This window comes from Oratosquilla oratoria, chromosome 2 (genome assembly GCF_046742065.1).
Source record: "Oratosquilla oratoria isolate Oo_2021 chromosome 2, ASM4674206v1, whole genome shotgun sequence".
Lineage (NCBI taxonomy): Eukaryota > Metazoa > Arthropoda > Malacostraca > Stomatopoda > Squillidae > Oratosquilla > Oratosquilla oratoria.
The window spans coordinates 64859101-64878894 of NC_134778.1; the positions used below are offsets into that span (position 1 = coordinate 64859101).

At 40.5% G+C, this 19794-nt stretch overlaps 2 protein-coding genes across 5 annotated transcripts in view; one reads left to right on the forward strand and one right to left on the reverse strand.

Moving 5' to 3' along the window:
• Positions 1 to 136: 136 nt before the first annotated feature.
• On the forward strand, positions 137 to 14158 carry morgue (modifier of rpr and grim, ubiquitously expressed). The gene is made up of 9 exons (XM_076209942.1): positions 137 to 468; positions 1896 to 2024; positions 2254 to 2557; positions 7497 to 7686; positions 7937 to 8046; positions 8895 to 9036; positions 10149 to 10320; positions 11704 to 11874; positions 13462 to 14158. Exons 1-9 carry the CDS (start codon positions 439 to 441, stop codon positions 13546 to 13548), a joined length of 1335 nt encoding a protein of 444 aa, XP_076066057.1. The 5' UTR covers positions 137 to 438; the 3' UTR covers positions 13549 to 14158.
• A 2793-nt stretch (positions 14159 to 16951) lies between these two features.
• The window catches only part of pug (pug C-1-tetrahydrofolate synthase, cytoplasmic), a 76253-nt gene continuing 73410 nt past the window's right edge, over positions 16952 to 19794 (reverse strand). For all 4 annotated transcript variants that reach the window (XM_076209926.1, XM_076209915.1, XM_076209920.1 and 1 more), the window contains one exon: positions 16952 to 19425. In XM_076209926.1, coding sequence (XP_076066041.1) covers positions 19336 to 19425 — 90 coding nt within the window. In that variant the 3' untranslated portion in view covers positions 16952 to 19335. The remainder of the gene's footprint in view (positions 19426 to 19794) is intronic.

Consider the following 19794-nt stretch of genomic DNA (forward strand, 5'->3'; position numbering starts at 1 on the left):
AAAGTATGTTGTAGGTTCCTCATCACTATTCTTTTTAATAATTTGTTTTTCATTAATACACATAAAAATCATAATGAACCTGAGAATAGTAAAAAACCGATAATCATAAATATTCTAAATCGAACGATCATACTATTGTTGTTACTATCATCGGATTCAGATACTTTAGTGAGGTTATTAGGATTCAGAGGACGAGTAATTATGTAGTGTCGAAGGAATCGGACAGAATGTGTATGGTACATTCGTGACTACTGTAATGACAGTTGTTGACATAATGCTTTTCATAGACATCCCCGGAAAATATAGTATTTGTAATTTGGAAGACCCAAGTCATTACATTCTGATCATTACTCCAAGTTTACAACTTGAATAATCCAGATCCTCAGGTTTCTTCCCAAAAAGATCTGAAACCAGACTTACCTCATACTGTTGATCGAGATGTCAATTCTAGAAGACTTTGAGTATAGGGTAAGGAGTTTTATCATTCTGGTTTTCTTTGTAGATTAATTCATGGCGAGGAAGTGTTATATAGATAACCTCAGAATCTTGACAGCACGTTTTAGATTCGTAACATACATAGTAACATACCGTATTGTTTTAAGGAGTTGTATTAACAGGTCATTAAGAGAAGTAGAAATGTACATATCCTTCCCATTTTAATATCTTGTATTTCGAATTTACTACTAAAACACCCACACAGCATACAGTTTGGCAACTACCAAAACCAGGTTTACCTTACCTTAGACTTAGAAAAAGAGGCAAGAGTCTAAGAGAGCTTGAAGCTCATTAAAGGTGCCTTTTCTCAACTGGCATTCAGTCTCAAACTGGTCATAGCTATCCTTTATTTAGTTTATAAATAGTTATGCCCTTATGCCCTTCTTGCCAGTATATGGGGGTGGGGTATCAAAGCAAACGGCTATACCAAAAGCCCCACTCCCTCCCTGCCTATCTTAGCAACTCAGGGATGAATTACTCCCCCAACCCCTAAGTCAAGACATCAAAACTCTAAATATCAAGTGACTAGACAAGAAAATCCTTTTGATATCTGAACTTGTTTAATAAATAATGAGCTTCAATCAATCAATCCATTCCCCTTAGTCTCTCTTGCAAAGACCAGCAGCATCCAGGAAACTGAGAATACAGCATCCAGGTTTATATAGTGGAAGGATATGAAAAACAGTTTAACTTGTATAGACTAAGACAGACATGTAGCTTTAGCCTTTACGCCTTTAGACAGGACTTCATCCTTGTAGTATGTATACATAAGTTGTCCTATTTGGCAGCTCAATTTACTCCCCACTTCTCCTGTACTAAGCACAGCAACATAAATTATCCATATCCTCAGCAATTTAATTGTTATTTCAAACTATGTGTTCTTTTCATTATCTGCACTTCATCTATATTGATTCATTGCCAAATAAACCTATTATTATTATTAATAATCCATAATATTTAGACCAAATCATTTTGAATTTTTGGTGATGAAATAGAGGTACTCCTGAGTTTAGTGGTCCCATCCAGTAACATAATTTGCAACCTCACCTTTCTGGTGCTAAATACAGCCAAATACAGCTGAATGTTATGGTCCAAAACATCTCTTGTTAGCATGCTTTATCATTTTAACTTGTATGAAATTAAATTAGGCAATTCAAGTAGCCAAAAGGGAAGAGGGAAGATAGAGCAGGTGTGTTTCTAAATAGATACTGCAAGATGGGAAATGATCATATAATTAATGGTTAGTTGATTGATTGTGCATTTAATTGGCTTTCTACTTTTATAAATGCTAAAAATTGCAATAATAAGTCTTTTCAGTGACATGATGGAAGTTTAGATTGTATAACCAAGATTTCTACATCCACATACAGACTGCTAAAAGAATACTCTATTTCCTACAGCATCAGCATTGTTACCAGTGTTTGGGTTTCTATGGGCCAAACTTCAACCAGCCAACATGTGGTACTTGCCACGCCTTCCTCTATCCAGATGACGTTTCACAGCAACCCAGTGTGGGGCCATATCAGGAGGTGAGAATTAGTGTACTGCATTAAACAACTGAAACTAAATCATGTATACAACATCCACAACAATAATGTACCATTTATGCTTCCTAATATTCTTTAAGCAGTCTCTCTTTGACTTTTGTGTGATTCACCATTGTCTTGGATTTATATGTTTATTTATCTATTTATTTACTTGCTTATTATTTGCTTGTTTGTTTGGTTAAAACTAACTCTTCCCTGTTTGGTATTCCAGAAAACAGATGATGGAGATTCAGGTAATGAAGAGCCAAAGGATCATACAGAGTTATACCAGATGCAACTTGCAGCCCAGGAGAACACAGGCAGGGCACCTGGTTGCCGAGCTTCAGGGAGTTACGGAGAAAACCAAGAAGTGGCCGGACCAAGTAGAAGGGGAGCCATGAGGGATGTAGGAGGAAGTAACCATTGGGGTTCTGGTGTGGTCAGAGATGCCCTGCAGGAAAGACTTAATATGCTGACCATCCCTCGGTTGGAAGCCGACTTGGACCCCAATTTTATTGACACTATTCCACCTGAAGGTAAGAGAGCAGTGACATCACCTCTGGAATTTAGACAAATTAACCCCTTCACTACTTGAGTGTTGTCATAGAGACAAATAAAATAACCTGTCAGTAGCCCAGAGGTTAAATGCTACTGTACAGAAGAAGCTAATAATTGTTGCCTTGAGTTTTGCCATCTCACAGGCTACTGGCAATGGTTCTTAGGCCCTCCCATAGATATGTTAAAAGAAATGTTGGGCTGTTGTCTGTGTTGTATTTACCTAGATGTATTATACTGGAAGGGGAGCTATGCTTGCGGTGACCCATTTTTGTATCTCGCAAGATCAAGTTTGTTCTTAAATTCTTGTATTGTGTTTGCACACACTATTTTTTCATCCAATTTGTTCCATATATCTATCACTCTGTGTGGGAAACTGTTCTTTTTCAGGTCTCTTCTATAGTTATCCTTTTTGAGTAGCATTGCATGTCCTCTTGTTTTCCTCTGTCCTGTTTTAATAGGTCCTCTCTGTCAAGGCATTCTTTTCCTTTCATAATTCTGTAGATGGTTAGTAGGTCCCCTCGTTCTCTTTTTTGTTCCAGGGTTGGCAATTCCAGTTTGGCCAGTCTTTGCTCATATGTCAGGTTTGTAAGTGTTGGGACCATCTTTGTCATTGCTCTTTGTATTCTTTCTAATTTTCTTGTGTTTGTGTGGGACTGTTTCTGTGTCACCAGATTATAGTGGAAAGAGAAAGGGAACAGGTTACCAGTTGTCAGCTCTTCTCATGTGAAAAGATGGAGGAAGTAGAGTTGAAACTGAGAGACCAAACATGCATCAGCAGCCCCTTCAGTCAGCATTTCCAGATGAAGGTGAGGATGTTGATGGGTTTTGGAGACATGCAGCTGGGTGACGAGTCTCTGGTTTCCATCTTGCAAGACCATCTTTTGCAAATTCCTATTGTAGGACCTGACAGAAGGGGTTAACTGAGAGAGGTTACAAGTCATGTGTTACAAAGGAATGCCACAGGTATGAATAAGATTGCCTGGTAGTGGCCAGAATGGAAAACGCCATCTGGTATGGAGGCATGACGAGTAATGATATTTGTTGCCTCTAGTTTTACTATCTGGAAGCCCACAACCCATAACATCTGGCAGTCTTTGGCTCCTCCACAGATCTCTCCAGAAAGAAATATTTTGACTTATGGGAAGCTCACTGGCTGAGCGGGTTAGGGCGTCGTTGCTTGCGGCGAAGGTTGAGGGAATGGCGGTTCAAATCCTGCCACTGGTGAAGTTAAACCAAGGGCATGGTTCATTAAATTCCACACTACAAAGTCCTCTGTAAGGGGCACTGTCCTAGCCTTCCAATGGGAGGAGTTTGTGATGTTAAACTATATCATATTATTGTATCATATTAGTGTGAGGCCAGCTCTCTGCCACTGGCCTATAGTAGTAGGAGAAGATAGGAGCAGTTGCTAGTTGTTAGCTCTCCGTATGTGAAAGGTGGAGGAAATAAAGTTGAAGTTAATAGAGACAGGTCCTAGACCAAGTTTAAGGAGCACGTGCCAATCCTTCAGGGCTGTACCTCCAAATAGAGGTGAAGATGCTTATGGATTTTGAAGATGGGCAGTAGATGCATTCCCAGTAATTCACTTATTTCCTGTGGTTAAAAGGCATGACTTGCCTCAGTCATATGACCTCCTGCAACTGCTTTGACTTAAATATATGGTCAGTAAAGGCTTCATCCTCAGATGGTGTTTAATCTGCCACAGCTGTTGGCAGTTGCCATCTTCAGATACCACCCAAGATGGTTAGTGCATGGATTGTTGTGTAGTGTTGGTTTTTAAATTACTGCCATGAATGGCACTACCAGCATAAACAGTGTTGATAAAAAAAAGTTCTCAAATGAATGTCCTTTAATTCTAGCTCTTGTTACATTGAAAATAGAAAAGTAAAACTCTTGTAATTCAAGAGTTAACAATATTATCATAATTCATAAAAAAAAGTTTATTTTCGTTGAAGAAAATTACTGAACAGGGAATCCTTTGTCCTCTCATTCTGTTCCATTTAATCACCTACAACATGAATTGGAAAATGGTGGCAGTCCTTATCTTCCACTTTATCACAGGGGGGGATCAGAGAAGGGAGATGTATTCTTAGAAGTGATAAGGAACATTTTCAACAGACATCATAAAAGAAGGATAGAAAGAAGTGCGAAGCGTCGCCTTGTTCCCTTACAAGATTTTATTTCAAAATAGACAAATGATGTGTAGCTCTGGTCTGTAGTGGCACCCCAAAAATAGTTCTTAAAGTACTGACTACATGTCACCATGCAGTCAATACCTCTGCAAACATTCCTCTTGCATCCAGTGCTCTATTTTCCTTGTTTATACCCTCCTAATTCTTGGTCTTCTCTTACAGACCCTCCATCCCCCATCCAGTTCTGCTTTCCACAATCTTAAGACTAGCAAAAAGAGTGAATAGAAGAAGTGGATGCCAGAGGGAATTTGTAGGGAAGGCCAAGAATGAGGTGAAGGAACAGGGTATATTGGAGGGGGTGTTGGATTCGAAAGAAATGTTCGTTGAGCAAGGAAGAGAGAGTGCAAAAGATGGAAAGTAGTTGTAAATAGATGAAGAAACAATTTGGCCTCAAGGGATTTCACCTCATCTGCTTTATATTTCTCTAGTGAGTGAGGGGTGGGCGAATGTCATCATGTAATGAAGTGGCAAGGGAAAATTGGCTCCAGATGGCCCTGCTGTAGAGGTGTTGGTGTCTTGCTGTGTTGCCTCTGACACAAGGAGTGTGGTAAGGGACAGGGAGGATCCTTCATCCATAAGGAGCTAAAAGGGGAGTGAATGGATTTATATATATATATATATATATATACGAAGAAAATGAAAGTGATGAGTGAGGAGAATGGAGGAGAAATAAGGAAGGATGAGGTGAAGGCAGTTGTAAAGATGATGAAAGCAGGTAAGGCACCTGGTCTGGATGGATGTCATGCAGAATGTCTGAAAAAGGGAGGTTCAGTGATGGTGGACTGGTTGGTGAGATTATTTAATGTTTGCTGGAGAGAGGGTAGAGTACCGGAGGACTGGAGTAGTGCCTGTATAGTTCCTCTTTACAAGGGAAAAGGGGACAAGTGTGAATGTAGTAATTTCAGAGGGATTAGCCTGTTGAGTGTAGTAGGGAAGGCTTATGGGAGAATCTTAATTGAGAGGATTAGGAGAGGAACAGAAGGAGTAATTGGTGAGGAACAGTGTGGATTTAGGACGGGTAGAGGTTGTGTAGATCAGATCTTTGTGGTAAGACAGATATGTGAGAAAGCTATAGGAAAGGGGAAGGATGTTTTTTGGGCTTTTATGGATCTGGAAAAGGCTTATGATAGGGTAGACAGAAAGGCACTGTGGGAGGTTATGCAGATTTATGGGATAGGAGGAAAGCTTTTGGGAGCTGTCAAGAGTTTTTATGTGAGTAGCAGAGCATGTGTTAGGATTGGAAATGGAGAGAGTGAGTGGTTTGAAGTAAAGGTGGGACTTCGTCAAGGATGCGTTATGTCGCCCTGGCTGTTCAACTTATACATGGATGGGGTGGTGCGAGAGGTGAATGCTAGGGTAGTGAGTCAGGGATTGGAGATGGTTAAAGAAAATGGAGAAAAGTGGGAGGTGAGCCAGCTGTTGTTTGCGGACGACACTGCGCTTGTGGCAGGGTCAGAGGAGGGATTGAGGAAGCTGGTGGCAGAGTTTGGGAGAGTATGTGATAGAAGAAAGCTAAAGATAAATGTGGGTAAAAGTAAGGTGATGAGATGTACAAGGGGTGAAAGTGGCAGTAGACTGGAAGTGAACATTAAGGGAGAGCGACTGGAGGAAGTGGATAGTTTTAGATACTTGGGTGCAAGTGTAGCAGGAAAAGGTGGAGTGAAGGTGGAGGTAGAATGTAGATTGAGAGAAGCGAGTAAATGCCTTGGTGGTTTAAAGAGTGTAATGAGAAATAGACATTTGGGAATGGATGCGAAGAGGAGACTGTATGAAGGAGTGATTGTGCCAACAGCACTGTATGGGGCAGAAACGTGGAACATAAGAGAAGAAGAGAGAAGGAGTTTGAATGTGTTTGAGATGAGGTGTCTGAGAAGTATGGTGGGGGTTACTAGGCTAGAAAGAGTGAGAAATGAGGAGGTGAGGAGGAGAACAGGGGTGAAAAAGGATTTGGGAGAGAGGGTTGATGAAAGAATATTAGGATGGTTTGGACACATGGAAAGAATGAGTGAAGAAAGACTAGTAAAAGAGGTATGGAAGGCAGATGTGGAGGGAGTGAACATGAGGGGACGTCCTAGGATGAGGTGGATGGATGGGGTGAAGGGGGCTTTGGGGAAGAGGGGAATGTCTGTTGAGGAAGGAAGGGAGAGGACGGAAGACAGAGGTGAGTGGAGAATGGTTGTATATGGATGATGTTGTGACTGCATGAGGAGGAATGGGCGGGGGGGGGGGTAGTATGTGTGAGTAAATTTTGACGCAGCCCGAAGGGATTTCTCCCCGTCCTCCCTTTATATGCAAAGGGGGACGGAGAGGGGGGGTCGCCGATTAAATGAAGCGGCCTTGCTGTGGATGTACTGTGTCTTGCGACACTGCTTCTGACCCAGGGCGGTGGGCAGGGTTCAAGGATGACCCGTCATCCAGGAGGTGCTCAGATGAGAGGAAGGGTGGGAGGGGTGTGGAGTGTATTTAGGGATGAAATGGGTGGGAGTGTTTTTATGCCTTTCCCTTTGTGGCTACCTCCCTTGGAAGGGGGAAAAAGCCTTGGTATATGTATGTATGTATATATATATATATATATATATGTAATTTCTCTTTCTTTCTTTTTTCTTTCTTTATTTTTAATTGGTGTGGAATGTGAGTAGGGTGGTGGTTATATGTTTTGATTTAACCATCCACCTTATAATTGGGAAAAGAGCTTTTGGTATATGTATGTTTGTATATTTTACAGTGCTCATGCTTGTGTTTCGTCTTTTGGACGATATGACCCTCTGGTGTGTTGGTCGAGTGTGTAGACGGTGGCAGCAGCTGCTACAAAGCTGTACAACAGATGAGGACTGGCACATTTATACACGGAAACGCTGGCCCCTTTTTCGACCCTTGTATCGTGTTGACTACTGGGAACCCATCTATACAAAGCTGTGAGTGTACTCATCTAATATTTTGATAATATCTATCAAATGGATGAATTTTCATTGAGTAATTCATATTCCTTTTCCAGATGTAGCATGATTCATGGGCCAACCCATTGGTTGTGATCAGATACCTTGGGGCTGTAGGTCTCTAGCAAGAGAACAATCTATAGGATGATTGATTGACTTTAATGAATTCAGAGATGAATTTTGGTTGTTAAACGTATTCTTAAGTGTATACCATTATTTTTTGCTTTAGAACTGAGAGTGCCCCTTGCCAGCTGTGCTTGCACCAGATGTCTCTTCACACTAGAACACCTGCAAATGAAAATGCATGGAGGAGGAACCGCCTGAAGAGTGAGCTGCGAAGTAAGAGCAAGTGAATTAATTTTGTAAAATATAACATAATTTTTTCATCACAAGCCTTCCATTTATGAGGATAGCCTAACATAACTTCCTTGCTATGATGATGTTCCTCTGAGGTTTATAATATACCAAAGGCTCTTTCCCCCCCTACAAGGGAGGTAGCCAAAAAACAAAGGCATAAAAACCACTCCCATCCATTCCATCCCCAATATACTCCACTCCCCTCCACCCTCTTCCCTCCCTCCTATCTTGGCACCTCCTGGATGATGGATCATCCCTACGTCTCATACTAAAAGATCTTCAACATGTCTACAGAGATTGCCCTCTTGCTCAAAGCTCAATTTGTTGTCTTTTCCAATATTCCCTTGTGGATAAAGGGCCATCCCTGCTCTCCACCACACTGCTCAGAGCTAATGCAGCAAGACACAGAGATGCAATGACAATAATAGCTGGTTTGAGTTGTAATGATGATTTGGTTTAATGTCACAAACACCTTCCTATCGGAAGGCTAGGATGGTGCCCCTTACAGTGGACTTTGTAGCGTGGAATTGAATTTGTAGTTGTACATACATATACCATACATATACCAAAGGCTTTTTCCCCCTTACATAGGGGGGGGTAGCCAAAAAGAAAAAGGCATAGAAATCCCTCCCACCCATTTCATCTCCCATATATTCCACTCCCCTCCACCCTCCTCCCTCCCTCCTATCTTGGCACCTTAGTCCCACTGAGTGACTTGTGGACTAAATCAGAGACCATGGCCTGTTTCCTTGAGGCTGTATGTCTGCAGGAGAGAACCTGGGTAGTGGATTGATTAGATAAGATAAAATAATCATGATTCTTTTTTCCAGCTTTGAAGACGGACCCTCCTGAAGGCATTGAAGCCATCCCCCTGGACCAGATGTCTCAACACTGGCAGGCATCCATTCGTGGGCCAGCAGGGTCTCCGTATGAAGGAGGAACCTTTTACCTCTACATTCAAATTCCACCGAGGTGAGGGGTTTGTACTGCCGTAACCTTCTAGTAGAAAAGAGGACCATATGCAATCGCAAAAACCCTTATCTTCTATTCCAGTTTTTCATCTTTGCCTATATTAGCCTTGAAGGCATTTCTCTCTGCTCTACTCCATGCACTTTCTTATCACTTGCCAGCAGTTCCACTCCCTTCCTCCCTTGCCAACTCATCACTCCTGATCTCCTCTCCACCACACTCCCAAACTCAAATTCACCTCTCCCTTTCAACTTAGTTTTGCTCAAGGTTAACACATCTATCTTTGGTCTCACAAATATAACCCCAATCTCTTTCCCTTGTGCTCATTTGTGTCACAACCAAACACAATTAGTGACCCAGTTACTAGGGTCTTGGTTGGAGTCCTCCCAGACCCTCTTAACCCCTTCCATACGGTGCCGCACACGTAGGCGTCATGAGGAGCTAGTGGATTCGCGACGCTGCCATATCAGCGTCTTGATTATATTTATTGTAGTCACCCCTGTGTTTTCACATTCTCCCAAATGCGCCCTGAATCCCATTCTCTGTGGTTTTCAAAATTCGTGGGTGAAAGAGAGAACGATCGATATAAGCGGTGACTATATTTTATGATGCGAATATTATTACGACACGTCATACGGCTGGCATTGGCTGCTGCCCGCGAGATTTAAGTCCCGTATTGAAGTGGTTAAACCATGGTTTTCCATAGGAGGAAACTTATATAGAGTAAAGAATCCTTAGCATCCTCAGTCAGTCTAATTTAGTCACCTTTTACCAAATGCATTAGAGCACAGAGGCAGAATTTGTTTTCAACACCACTGGGGGATCAGGAAGAGATCATAATAGTAGTGAAGGACAAATTCAAGGAAATGATATGAAGGAGGGACAGCAATAGTACAAAAGTATCATCATTCCTTTATGAGTAGAGTTTTAACACTAATATAGATGAATGATGTGTTCTTCTGGTCCCTAGAGGCACCCCAATGCAGTCAATACATGTGACGCAATACTTGACAAAATGCATCTAGGAATCAAATCTGAGACACTGAATTTACATAGTTCTTATATGTAGGATTGGTGATAGTAAAAATATTCATGTCACATTTGTTCTTTTTCAGTTATCCACTTTGTCCTCCAGTCGTCAGGTTCATCACAAAGATATTTCATCCAAATGTTTCTCGACATGGAGATATTGGTATCGATTCTATTCAACATAACTGGTCTCTTGCCCTCACACTATCCAAAGTTCTTATTTCCATACAAAGTCTATTAACTGATCCATATATTAAGGTAAGTGAATCAAATAGCTGTGAAGGTATTACAAATGTGATATTAATGACGTGCATATGCATACAAAGTTTGTTGTCCTTCTTGTAAGGGAGATGGCTCGGTCAAAGTATACTCCTACACTCCTAAAGGTTCTTTTAATCTACCCTTTTCCTTCTCCACACCTGAGGGATGAAGGGCCGTCCTCGTGGTACACTGTGTGGGTCATGTAGCTGAAGTAGGTTTCCCCCCACAGTTTCATCAAATGGTGATCTCTGCCCCTAACATCTACTCCTCATCTCACAACAGCATCAAGCAGATGTGGGAAACAATCCTTTTAGACAGCTATTATTGCAGAACTGTAGGTTCCTAGTCACTGAAACTTGTGGCAACAATTATCATATTCCATATTATACCCATTTTTTCCCATCCATCATAGTTCCTTGTGGAAAAGATGTCATCCATGTCCTCCACTCCAGAAGCAATGGAAAGTAGTGTATATCAGTCCATCAGTCAGCCATTTTAAGTCCACTGCTAAACAAAGACCTCTCATACCATTCTGTGACTTGCATGACTGCACCAATCTCTGCTATGTCACTCCTGCAAACTTCTTTATTTCATCTCTCTACCTTCTGTTTGGTCTCCTTCTTGGAATGATTGCAGAGAGAAGACTGTATGAGGGAGTGATAGTGTCTTCAGCACTGTATGGAGCAGAGATTGAATTTGAGAAAGTAAGAAAGGAAGAGATATGTTTGAGGTGAAATGTTTAAAGAAATATGACAGAGGTTGTGTAGATGGATAGAGTAAGGAATGTGGGAGATGGGTTAATGAAAGAATGATGAGATGGTTTGGGCATATGGAAAGAATGAGTCAAGAGAAATGAGGTCCTAGATGGGTGTGGAAAGCAAGAGGTGCATGGAGTCAACTTGAGGGGAACACCAAGTATGAAATGTGGACAGGATGAAGGGAGCATTGGATGCAAGAAGAATGTCTGTCATATAAGGAAGAGAGTCTGTGAAAGGTGTCAATAGGGATTAGTCATAAATGGATGAAAAAATTATGTGGTCCAAAGGTATTTCTTCTTATTCTGTATATTTCTTGAGTAGATTAGGCAGATGAGAGGGAGTAAACCAGTTCTAGATGTCAGCCCCTGCCATGGGAGTGCTGTGTCATGCTACGTTACCTCTAACATGAACATTGTGGCAGAAGGAAGGGATGACCCGTCATCCAAGTGGAGATTATATGGGAAGGAGTGTGAATGGATTTTTGGATGGGGGAAGGGTGGGGAATATACTTTGACTTGGCCACCCTCCTATATGGGGGAAAAGGCTTTTTTGGTATATGCATGTACAGTACATACAGTATGTGTGTAGACTTTTTATCTTAAAAACTGATCAATCTTACCAGGTGTGCATGGAACCATGGATTGGTGACTTGTACAGTCGGGACAAAAGTCAATTTGAGAAAATTGCCCGATGCTGGACATGGAGTAGTGCTATGCACGATGCACTCATTCCAGATCCACCACCTTCAGTACCACGTGTTCCTTTCTCCTGTGCACCTTCCAGCCATAGTCAGGTGAGCTTTACTCGTTTTTTATATATATGTGTGTGTGTGTGTGTGTGAATATATATATATATATATGTGTGTGTGTATATATATATATATTTTTTTTTTTTTGGGGGGGGGGGGGTGCATGCTTGATTTGGCCACCTCCCCTTGTAAAGGATAAAGGCTTTAAGATACTAATTATTTGAGTATATTATATGCTATCTATTGGATACTCAGGGTTGTCAGAGATTTTTGGATTTTGAGATTTTCAGAAAAGGTAACAAGCAGGTGGTTTTAGAATTAATTTAATATATAAATGTGGGCAAAAGTAAGTAACTGGGAAGGGAGATGTGGATTTTTGAAAGTAGGAGTAAACCCGCTCCAGCTGTTGGGCCCTGCTGTGAAGGAGTTTATAGTTGTATGCGAGTTTGAAAGGTGAAAGACAGGAAGAAATGTAGAATTCAAGTATACAAGTTTGCATATGGCAGTGAATGGAGGAATGGAGATGGAGGTGAATTATAGACTAAGGAAGGAAAGTAGATGTCTTATGGGAATGAAAAGTACATACATATACCAAAGGCTTTTACCCCTTTACAAGGTGTCTGGGAATAAATGTAAAGAGAAAGTTCTGTGAGGGAGTGATTGTGCTCAAAGCATTATGGAGCAGGGACTCTGATTTCGAGGGAGGCAGAAAGAGCCTAAACATGTCCAGGTTGAAGTGTTTGAGAAGTATGTTGGTGTTACAAGGATGGATAGAGTAAGAAAAGTGGTGAAGGGTAAGAGCTGTTAGATAGGGTAAATCAGAAAGTGCTCATGTAGTTTGGGTAAGTGTAAAGAATGAGTGAGGAAAGATTAGCAAAAGGTGGAAGGGGGTGGAGTGAACTTGGGAGGAAGGCCAAGAATAATAAAGTGGATGGTCAGAGTAAATGTGGCAGTGGATGCAAAAGGAATGTCTGTCAAGAATGGAAGAGGGTGTGCCAAAAATAGGAGTGAATGGAGAGTGTTTGAAAAAGGGTGAAATTACATGGCTCAAAGGGACATTGTCTGCTTTGAATATTTTTGAAGTGGATTTGAGGGTGGGGGTTGGGGGGAGAGGGAGTATGTGTGAGAAAAATTTGACACAGCCCGAAGGGATTTCTCTGTCTTCTCCTTTTCTGCATGAGGGGACGGAGAGGGGGGGGTCGCTGATTTAATGAAGCAGCCTTGCTGTGGATGTGCTGTGTCTTGTGACACTGCTTCTGACCCAGGGCAGTGGACAAGATGCAGGGATGACCCATCATCCATGAGGTGCCAAGTTAAGAGGGAGGGAAGAGTGTGATGGGGATGTAATGGGTGGGAGTGGTTTTTATGCCTTTGTTTTTTGACTACCTCCCTTGTAAGGGGGAAAAAAGCCTTTGGTGTATGTATGGATTTGAGGGTGGTAAACTAGTTCTGGGTGTTGAGCCTTGCTCCGATGGATATGACTCACTGCATTGCCTTTTTCGTGCCAGGGGACAGGGATCACGAAGGGGCAATGTGGGATGGTGTTGGGTGGGTGTATGCTTTGACTTGACCATTCCTCTTGTACAATGTATATTTTCATTTTATGAATTGTTATTTCTCATTGGTCTTCAGACTGGCAACGGAGAATCCGCCTCGAGTCAAGCAACAGACATCGAGAGTCACATGGAGATGGAAAGTGTAACTCTAGCATCGTCCTAATCACATAAGACTATGCCCCTTCAGCCTCTCTTTAAAGCTCTTCAAGGCTGATATATATATATATGTTCAATAATTGAAGATAACCACTGAAATGTATTCATTTTATCTTGAACCTTCACTTCATTTTCACCCTAAAGTCATGATTTATTCATCTTTATATGTGGTCTTCAGTTTGCTCATCTTAAATCCCATCATTAGTTCATCTCCATTGTCATTTGAAGTTTGAAGTTTTTTCATGAGAAATATGGTTTATATATTTAAAAGATGTATATTTTACAGCAAATGGTTTTCAAATAATTACTATAAGAGAACTTTTGAGATCTCATCTGTTTTAATTAAGATTATTGTATTTTTATTGGAAATAAAATCTTGATCTGGTTTTGAACAATTCCCAACTTACAAGACCTTTCAGTTTTCTGGTTACGAAATTGTATCCTCCAACAGTGCTCATTTTGGTATTTGTCAGTTACTTTTCAAATTCACTTTATTTACATAAATTTCCTCTCCTATTTTTGGTACCCAGTTACTGATACATATGGTAAGCAGGCATGCAATGAAACACCAATGTAATAATTGTATCAGATTTTTATATAAATGCAGTGTACCTTGACCCAGTGTTTTTTCTTTCACTTTTCCAATACAATGGTGCACTGCATAGATATTTATTAGTTGACCAAGTTTTATATATTTAGTTGTGGTTTAAGAATTGGTTTTATAGTTCCAACATCCTGTCTTGACCTTTTAGTTCAAGGTGTTACAAGGATAATGTATGAAAACCCAGAGTTTAAGGCCCAAAGCAGGCAAATCTCTTGCTGGAGATAGACAATCACCTGTTCAACCCATAAGTCATTGCTAGGGATATTGTGCTGCTGTCTAGAGGAAGTAAGTGTATTGTAGGACAGTATTTACCTAGTCATATTTTACGGGAAGAGAGCTATGCTCGTAGTGACCTGCTTTTGTATCTTTCAGCATCCAGTTTGATCTGAAATTCTTGTATAGTTTTTGCACTCACGGTTTCTAATTCAGTTTGTTCCAGATATCTATCACTCTATGTGGGAAGCTATTCTTTTTCAGACCTCTTCCATAACTATCCTTTTTAAGTTTCTTTTCGTGTAGTACGATTGCATCTGGGGTAATTGAAATCTGTTGCTAGTCTGATCCTGTGTTGGTACTAACAATGTAAACATATCCATCTTTCTTCTCACAAACAGGGAGCTGGTGAGAAGGAAGATGGATATGTTGGCATTACGTGAAACCAAGCTGAAAGGGAGGGATGATTTTGAATTTAAAAGTGTAGTGGCGAGGGTGTTGGGAGTGAGGAGAGGACAAGGGAGGGAAGGGGTGCTCTACCATAAATAAGAAGTCTTAAAGGAAAGAGGCTGGAGGATGTGGATAGTTTTAGGTATTTGGGGTCGCACGTGGCAGGAAAAGGAGTGGAGGTAAATTGTAAACTAAGAGAAGCAAGTAAATTCTGTGGGGGATTAAAAAGTGTTGAGAAATAGGTATCTGGGAATGGATGCAAGGAAATTATATGAAGGGGTGATTGTGCTAATGACATTTTATGAGGTAGACAAAATTTAAGGCAGGCGGGAGTTTAAATGTGTTTGAGAAAAGAATTTAAGGGTTACAAGGCTGGATAGAGTGAGAAGGAGAGCAGGGGTGGAAAAGGTGTTGGGAAATGGGGCTGATGAAAGAGTATTGGGATGGTTTGGACACATGGAAGGAATGAGTGAAGAGAGATTAGTGAAAGGTGTGTGGAAGGCAGAGATGGAAGTAGTGAACTTGAGGGGACCAAGGATAAGATAGATGGATGAGGTAAATGGGGCTTTAAGCAAGAGGGGAATGTCTATTGAGAAAGGGAGAAGGCAGGAGATAGGAGTGAGTGGAGAAAGGCTGTGATGCAATGATGGGATGGGAGGGGTTGGGGGATGGGGGGCAGAGTAGGGAGTGATTATGTGTGAATGACATTAGCCTAAAGATTTCTCCAAGTCTCCTATATTTTCTGCATGAGGAGATGGAGATTGGGGATCAATCAAGTGAAGTGGCCATGCTGTGGATGTAGTCTTGTTGCATTGCTTCTGACCTAGGACAGTGGTCAGGATACAGGGATGACCCTTCATTCATGAGGAGCTATGACAAGAGGGAGTAAAGCATAGTGGATGAGAGTGGGTATGTGTCTTCTGACTTGGCTACCTGTCTTATAAGGTGGAAAAAGCACTTGGCATAGACTATTTATGTTGGGTAGTGACCTGAACATGGATATGCTGGTGCAATTCTTCTCGTAAGAGTGATTTCTCTACTGGGTTGATCTCTACAAGATTTTATCTTTGTATAGAACCTTGCAGTTTATTGTGAACTGCCTGGCAACAATTTTCTTTGATACTGGTGTATTTCAGTGTTGGCTCTTTACTACCATGTTAGACTTTTTTTTCTAATCCTAGCATTACAAATTTCAATGAACATAAATTAGACTGAATTTTGTCTCTTGGTTGTCCTTAGTATCCTAGTTGGCCCTTTAGTTTCTTCATACATCTCTAGGTTGGATAAAGTTGGAAACGGCTACCTCCCTTGTAAGGGGGAAAAGCACTTGGTATATGTCCCTCTTATACCTCTCCTTACCAAACTTTGCTTTAAGCATTATTACATACATACACCAAAAGGTAATTTTACCCCTTATATGGGAATGGTTTAGTCAAAATGTACACCCATCCAAGACCCAGTCAGTCTTTCCCATTGTGGATGTAGGGTCACCCAAGTTCCCCACCACATAGCTCTGCTTAAAAACAATGCAGAAGTCACTTCCATAGCAGGAGCTGGTTAACCCCCACCTCCTCATTATACAACAGTGTTTCCTGCAAGTGAACTGGGACAACAGATCAATTCCCCACTGCAATATGTTGTGTTTTCCTTCACATATATGAACAGTGTTTCAATTACCGTATACTTTGTGTCAATGACATTGGTTCTTACTCCTATCTGTATGCCACTTTCAAATTTATTATTTTTTTTTTTACTTCATCATTATTATTATTTTTCTTTTAAATTTGATGCAACCTGAAGGGATTTCTCCCTGTCTTCTCCTTTTATGCATGGGGGGATGGAGAGGGGGGTTGCCAATTTAATGAAGCAGCCTTGCTGTGGATGTGCTGTGACTTGCGACACTGCCTCTGACACAAGGCAGTGGACAAGGTGCAGGGATGACCCATCATCCAGGAAGTGCCAAGATAAGAGGGAGGGAGGAGGGGAGTGGAGTGTATTTAGGGATGGAATGGGTGGGAATGATTATATGCCTTTCTTTTTGGCTACCTCCCTTGAAAGGGGGAAAAAGCCTTGGTATGTGTATGTATGTATTTGTTTTACCTTCCTTCACTTTGTGGGTCAGTATTCTTAAAGAAAACAAGACTTCAATTTTAATTCATTTATTCAAATTATAAAACCTTGTTACCAGCAACAATTCATAAGCCATATCTCACAAAAATTTCAAATAACAGTATTAGAATATATACAAACATAACCATGATAATCTTAACTTTTATTGCCAAGGTAAGAGCAAACATGAATGAACAAGGTCTAACTACTCAATTTTGAAAGCACCATAGCCAAAATGACCCAAAAAACCTGCTTCCAACTTGAAACAAGAACCTTAGCAGCAAGGAAGGATAACCTGCCACAGAGGAGAAATGCATTTATAGTACGATACTGTCAACATTAGATGACACCCTACTTCTGTTTGGAACCTTTCGCAATTGTAGTTAACTTTCATTATGGGCTTCACTGGATGGCTTTATACAGCACAACTAATGAAGCACAACAATTTATTAAACAAAGTAGCGTACCAATACATTTTCCAATGTAAACTAGAATGTATAGTTTATGTATTCTGTAACCACCTATACCTATAAAAATATAGTCTGATTGTTTCTGCATACAGAATTGAGCATATATAAAGTTATACTAATCTAAAGGTCCACAACTGTCTGAACTATCCCATCTGTCCTGGATTATGATATTGAAGTACCCCACCCTGTCAGTAATGCCCAATCCACAACTTAAAGTTCAGCATAAATGTAGACTTCATATTTTATTGAGGGAAGGGAAAAAAGAAAAATAACAATTTCCCACAAACATGTGATGACTATTGCACTTACATAAAATTCCTTCTGCTTTCAATATAAGAGTTGTATCTGTCTCTGCCCCATAACACAATACCTCAAAGTCTACCTCCAATTTTATACTTAACCAGGGCGGAGAAAGTGCCCCTACCCTTCCGATGGCTAACAAACTAAAACGGAAAAGACACCAATAAACTAATACTGCCTAGGGTTTGAATGTTACACCATAATTGTAAGCCACGTCTATACCCATGATGCACACCAATCCAAGCAAGTCTGATTATAGCTTACTCGTGACATTCTGCCTGTGACATCACCCCCCCAAGTTTTTGTTACCATATGGCATCATTTTTACATACCTAATGTATGACAACTTGGCTCCATGCACTTTTATTTCCTTGTCAAAAGTCAACACTTTACAGGTCACAACTTCAATATTTTCTGGGGTAACCTGACAAGGTAACCATTGAAAAATTTAACAACTTCAGAAGGGAATACAATGCTCAACTTTCCTAAATACTTCTACTTTTAATTTGTGCTTCCCCCCTGAACCTGAAGTATTATTTTACCTTCCTTTAAATTGGACTTTTGTTACTTCTGTAACTGAGGACGAGTGGAGGAGGGCACAAAACTAACTGCCAAGGCACTGAGTCTCACTGCGTTGCCTCTGACCCAATCTCACTTTGTCAGGGGAACAGGGGTGACCCTTAATCCACAAGTTGCTAAGATGGTAGTGGCAATGAATGGGTTTTGATGGGCGGCGTTTGCTTCAGCTCCACCCTTCTATGGCCTTTGTTATGTACTCATGAAGACTGAGTGTAGAGCTGTTAACCTTTTCCTTCAAACTCTTGCCACATCATCTGGCTGAAGAATACCCCTGGGTTAACAAAGAACATTTTCTTTTGCCAAGCACCAATTTCCACAATGTATGTATACACACACACATGTATGAAAGGACCCATCTCCCATAAGTGGGATGGACCAAGTCATATCACACACCCTCTTCATATACATTTTGTATAATATCTAAAATACAGGGTACTCTGGAAATATACTCTCTACTTTCCTTTATTTCAACAAAATTATCAATAATCAACAAGTATGGCACTTTATAACTGGCATCAATCTTTCCATACTGTGCACAACAGAAAAATACAAAAAGAAAATAAAAATCTTGAAGATTGTCTGAGCCAAGAATAACAGGTAACAGGTTGCTAATTTTGGAATGTTCAATTACGGGGCTGATACAGCCTACCCTTCCTTTTCCTAATCTATTTGATATCCACTTGAGCAAACTTATCCCATTTCCTCCATCAGGGATCCTGTGAATCTCCTGACATGCATAGTAAATAGTACAAACCGAAACAAGCCTACACATTTTCAAAATCATTTTGCTTTACTTCCTTTACAAGTTATAAAAAGTATCATGTCTTAGTCCACATTTCATCACTTGTTTTGTGATCCAATTCTTCATCTTATTAAAGTAACACTTATTCGAGTCAAATTACTAGTATAAAAAATTCTCTTTCAGGTAATTGCCATGCTCCCCTCCCAAAATTATGCTTTTCACCTTGACCTAACTTTAAACCCTTCCTCAATGGGACATATTAGGAACTTTACGACTTGTTTCGGTACATTTTTCCCTCATATTATTGTAATCCATATCATGATATCCTTAGAAAAGTCCCTGCACTTCTTCCGTCTCCAGGTTCAAGTCAATATCGTAGATGCAGGGTCGAGTTGGCAGGCCGGGCATGGTGCTCATCTGTTGAGGAGAATACAATTACTACATGTTAATGCTGTCAAATTCAGCATATTTCTACTGAACATTCCCTAATGCTTCTTCTATTTATAAAAACTTAAATGAATGCAAATTACATGAAGCTCTTACACTTAAAATGTACTTCCCACTGCTCTCTGTAACAATTTATATATACTATGTGCAGAAATGAACAGGTTACACCATGACTACAATACATTGCTTTGGCACAACCAATACAGTTACCAAAGTTGAAGATAAACAAGTTTGTCTGACAATGCTCGAAATTCATGCATACAGAAGTGTACATTACCATGTGTTCTGTTCATTTTCAATATCAACTGCACTGAGAACTAGATACACGCTGCCAACCTA

Bases quoted from the DNA above. Each gene is read 5' to 3' on its own strand.
- morgue (XM_076209942.1), top strand. From the start codon at position 439: ATGTCAATTCTAGAAGACTTTGAGTATAGG. The intron at 2,025-2,253 runs GTGAGAATTAGT...TTGGTATTCCAG, and splicing joins GTGTGGGGCCATATCAGGAG to AAAACAGATGATGGAGATTC. The intron at 8,047-8,894 runs GTAAGAGCAAGT...TCTTTTTTCCAG, and splicing joins CCTGAAGAGTGAGCTGCGAA to CTTTGAAGACGGACCCTCCT.